The 5,154-nt window shown below is 43.1% G+C and overlaps 1 protein-coding gene across 1 annotated transcript; it reads left to right on the top strand.

The window, feature by feature from the left end:
- On the top strand, nt 1-408 carry LOC114082485 (histone H2B-like). Its single transcript, XM_071606077.1, has one exon. The coding sequence runs from the start codon at nt 1-3 to the stop codon at nt 406-408; it is 408 nt and encodes a 135-aa protein (XP_071462178.1).
- The last annotated feature ends 4,746 nt before the right edge of the window (nt 409-5,154 follow it).

The following is a 5,154-nucleotide window of genomic DNA, read 5'->3' as shown; positions in this document are numbered from 1 at the left end:
ATGGCTGAGCCAACCTGTGACAAGTCTCCTGAGGAGTGCCTCAGTCCCCAGGAGCCTGAGAATGCCGATCGGACAACCCAGAAGCAGAAGAAGCCAAAGTGCCGCAGCCGCCGCCGTACCCCAGGACGCGAAGACAGTTTCGCCACCTATTTCCCCAGGGTGCTGAAGCAAGTCCACGTGGGTCTCAGCCTTTCCCAGATGGCGGTGAACGTGATGGACTCGTTCATTAAGGACATGTTCGAGCGCATCGCCAGCGAGGCCGGCCGCCTGGCCCGCCAGAACCATCGGTCGACCATCACCTCCAGAGAGATCCAGACGGCTGTGCGCCTCCTGCTGCCCGGGGAGATCAACAAACACGCGGTGTCTGAGGGCACCATGGCCCTCCTCAGGCACATCAGCCGCAAGTGAGCCACCTCCAGACGCCCTGAGCCATCAACCCCAAAGGCTCTTTTCAGAGCCACCACTCGGCCTAAAAGACCTGTAAGCACTGCCAAAGCTGGGGGTGGAGGGCATCCTGCTGATTCTTAAAGCATTATTTGCTAAGTTAAACGTTGTCACCTCTGCTTTACTATATGTCTGTGGTGAAATGTGTTCCCAGGAAAATAGTGGGTTTCATTGAATGGTTCTGCACTTAATAGTTTTTACTATATGCTCATTTCTGTCATTTATACTCCTAGGTCACCCCTTGTAAGGATGAGTCAGGTCACATTTATTTTCGTAATAATGGCATTTAACTGATTCCCCCAGGGGCGTGGAGTAGAATTATCCAGAGGTACTTTATGTACATGTACGATGTGGCACCAGATAAACGGTAGAAAGAAGCAGCTGGGTGTGGTGGTGCACATCTGTGGTAATCCCAGCTACTCTGGAGGCAGGGGCAGGTATATGGCTGAGTGTGCAGCCAAACTGGGCAATTTAGCAAAACACTGTCTCAAAAAAAAAAAAAAAAAATCTTTTAAAAATTTTTTCTTTCTCTTCCCTTCTCTTCTCTTCTCTTCTCTTTTCACTTAAGGACTGGAGATTGTAGCTCAGCACTAGAGCACATTCCCAGCACGTGTGAGGCCCTGGGTTCAATTCCCAGCACCACACTCACTAGTGTGAGCGCACAGGCTAGTGTGACTGTGCGCACGCAGCACCGCGCACCCTAGTGTGAGTGTGTGCGCATGCGGGTGTGACTGCGCGCATTTCTACACACAGACACACTTACACATAAAGGGTGTGTATGCGGTGGAGAGGGGTCAAAAGCTGATTTAAATAAACATACTTCATTCAAACTTTTAAAAAACATTTCCCCGGAGCTGGGGTTGTGGCCCAGTGGTAGAGCACTTGCCTTACACACGTGAGGCAGTGGGTTCAATCCCCAGCGCCACATAAAAATAAACACAATAAAGGTATTGTGTCCATCTACAACTAAAAAATAATAATAAATTTAATTTAATTAAAAAAAACATTTCCCATGCTTGGAATTATTTAAATACAGAAATGAAGGTACCCAGTATTGAAATAGCTAGGTCAAATTTACTAAAAGTAATACATGCTCTCTAAATTCTGAAATTATTTTTCTATTACACTCTGAATCTCCCTATTCTTATTTTACTTGTTTATCCATGTTTTATTTTGGTGGTGAGGGGCATCAAACCCAGCCAGGGTCAGGCAGAGCTAGGCAAATGCTCTACCACTGAGCTATGCCTCCAGCCCTGGGATTCTTGTTTTTAAACCCAGAACCTTCAAGATCTGTGATTATGCGTGGGTGTTGGGAGGATTCATTGCGACCAGTCCAAGTACCAGTGTGGGCTGGACCAGCCAACCACAGACCTGCAGTCTCTGAGCCACAGCCTTGGCCCACAGTGTGGGCAGGTTGCTGGTTGGTTAAAGCTGTGAGAGCCTCCATGCTGAAATTCAGCCTGAAGGTGGACGAGAAACAAGGTGTGATTCCTTGAGTGCAGCTGGTGGCTTGCTTGGTTTTAAACACGGTGATTTTAAAATGTGTGAACCCAGAGCTGGGAGTGGGGCATGTCCCTTGCCCTTGCAGCAAATTAAGAGGAGGATGATCAGCAATCACCACAACTAGGATGAGTCCTTTTACTCAGGCAATTTTGGTACCAGGGATTGAACCCAAGGGCGCTTAACCACGGAGCTACATCCCTGCCTACCCCCACCCCACCCCTCTTTTTAATATTTTATTTTTTAGTTGCAGTTGGACACAAATACCTTTATTTATTTATTTTGTTTTATGTGGTGCCAAGGATCGAACCCAGGACTTCACATGTGCTAGGCGAGCCACTCTATACTGGGCCACAACACCAGCCCTCCAAGCCCTTTTTTTAAATTTAATTTTGAGACAGGGTCTTGCTAAGTTGCTGAAGCTGACTTTGAACTTGCAATCCTCCTGCCTCAGTCCCCAGAGTTGCTGGGATTACAGGCATGTACCACCACGACCTGGCTAGCATTCGTCTTAATGTTTTCCGATTTCCATTGTTTTTTTTTTTTTTTTTCCTTCTTTCGTGGTCTTAATGCTTTTTGTTGGCTTGTTGTTATACACATGACATGCTCAAGTTTCAATCTATGGGGGATTTTCTGTTTTTTTTTTTTTTTTTTTTAACTTTATTTCATTTATTTATTTTTACGTGGTGCTGAGGGTGGAACTCAGCGCCTCGCACGTGGTAGGCGAGTGCACCAGCCCTCCCGGGTCTCTATAAGTTGCTTAGGGCCTCGCTAAATTGCTGAGGCTGACTTTGAACTTGCAATCCTCCTGCCTCAGCCTCCAGAGTCGCTGGGATTACAGGCGTGTACCACTGTGTCCCGGTTAGCGTTTGTCTTAATGTTTTCCAATTTCCGTTGTGTGTGTGTGTGTGTTTCCTTCGGGGTCTTAATGCTTTTTGTTGGCTTTTTGCTATACACATGGCATGGCTCAAGTTTCAATCTCCTGGGGATTTTCTGGCTTTTTTTTTTTTTTTTAATCTTTCTTTCTTTCTTTCTTTTTTTTTCTTTTCTTTTCTTTTCTTTTTTTTTCTTTTCTTTTTATGTGGTGCTGAGGATCGAACTCAGCAACTCCCATGTGGTAGTCAAGCACTGAGCCACAATCCCAGCCCCGATTTTCTGTTTGTTTTAAATTTCATTTCTAGCTTTGTGCAATTAGTTCAAAAGATGGTAGTGCATTTTTAAATGATTCTGCATTTCACCACTTTATCAAATAGTCATTTATGTCAGTTATAGTCTTAGGTCACTTTTTAAAAAAATTGTTTTCTGTTGTTGTTGCAGGTAGACACACTACCTTTATGTTATTTATTTATTTTTTTATGTGGTGCTGAGGATTGAACCCAGCACCTCACACATGCTAGGCAAGCACTCTACCACTGAGCCAGAACTCCAGCCCCTTAGGTCATGTTTTATTAGGACCAGTCAGGTCAAAGTTATTTTTGTAATAATGTCTTTCAGCATTTCCATTCTCATTCTCCATAAAGGAGTCAGAGGAATAATCCAGAAGGTCAGTATGTGTGATAATGCAACATATAAAATGAACAATTTGACATAAAACCCACACCTGTCCAATTCAGTGTTTCCAAATATCCCTCATACAGAATTCTTGTAACTACATAGAGTAGCTCCAAAATAGAGTAGGGAAATAGCTAAATAAAAAATTTCAAGAAGCATTTCCCTTTTCCAGCTCCCTGGACTCTGAATCGGTGTTTAGAATCCTTGGGATTTATCTGATTCTACTGTTTACTACTGATAATCTTTCAACTTTAAAAACACAAACCTTTATTGCATGCAATTATGCATCTCTTGTGTGAAGGGAGCTTCCAGTAAGAACAGTGATGCCAAGAAGGGACCTGCAGCCAATGAGGCACAGCCATTGGCCCGATGTGTGGGGAGGTGAACCTGGCTAAGCCAGGCACAGCCTTCCTGCGATATGCAGCTTGTAGATTAAGGGGAATGGGACTGAAGTTTGTTGCTTTTGTTGTTGTTGTTGTTGTTGTTGTTGTTGTTCTCTGACTTGGTGATCTTCATGGCGTTTTAAAAATAGAAGTACAAATACAGACCTGGGAGTGGGATATTTCCCTATCCCTTGCATCTAATAGGAGGAGTATGGTCTGCCATTAATAAAAGAATTAAGATGATGACTTTCCCTTAAGTGATCTGAATGTTAATATTCATTTTAATGTTCATGCATTTGAAGTTCCTTTGTGTTTTCTTCTTGGTCCCAGCAGCCATTTGGTTCATTTTTCTATAAATGTACTGCTGAATTTTAAAGCAGTTGGGGATCTTCTAATTACTATTCTTTAAAAAATTGGTTCCTACCTGACTTTATTTGCAGAGAAAGAACATACTCTGGGATTTCAGTGCTAAGAAATTTATTACAGTTTTATTTAATGCCCAATATTTGATTATTTTTGTGAAGTGTTTCATTTGTACATCTTTTAAAATGTTTTGTAAACAACCCTCAAAGTATGCACACAACTTTTAAGGATGTCAGTCTTAGACAAACAACGAGACAAAATCTGGGTGAATTGCCAATATCAAAATGTTTCTTGAGTGCATCAGGGGAGGAAGAAGACCCTTCCAGGAGAGACCCCCCCCCCCCCAACCCCATGGATTCTTCTGTTTCACAAGGCCATCCTGGCTCCAGGGGAAAATACCATGAGGGGGGCAATTTCACCTCCAGGGCTCCACCTGGGGTCTGTAGTGACAGGATATAGTTACAAATGAGTCCTCTCGTCAGGATTAGTACTACTTCTTATTCAGGAAAATTAGAGCAATCTTACGAAAAAATCTGAATAAAGGTGCTTGATGCGCAGGAAGCCCAAGAAAAGCTACCCTGAAATCAAACTCAAGTGGATCCCAGATGGTGACTCCCACAACAACTTTGGATGCTGAAGGAGCCATGAACTTTTTTTTTTTTTCTTGTGGAATGGTGAAAGAAAGAGGGGGTGGGGAGCGAGGGGAAGGGAAGGAGGGAGGTTGGAAGGGAGGAAGAAAGATTTCACAAATGTGCTGAATTAGTCGTGGTGGTTGGTGCTGCTTCAAAATGCCACTATTTTTAATAAGAAATATTATTCCTAAGGGCTTCATGCATATTGACTTCATCCAAATCTCTTTATGAGAAGTAATTTTAAGAAGTCACATTCACTACATTAAATTTATTTTGCTATG

This window comes from Marmota flaviventris, chromosome X (genome assembly GCF_047511675.1).
Source record: "Marmota flaviventris isolate mMarFla1 chromosome X, mMarFla1.hap1, whole genome shotgun sequence".
Taxonomy (NCBI): Eukaryota; Metazoa; Chordata; class Mammalia; order Rodentia; family Sciuridae; genus Marmota; species Marmota flaviventris.
This window is presented reverse-complemented; position numbering and strand designations above follow the sequence as displayed.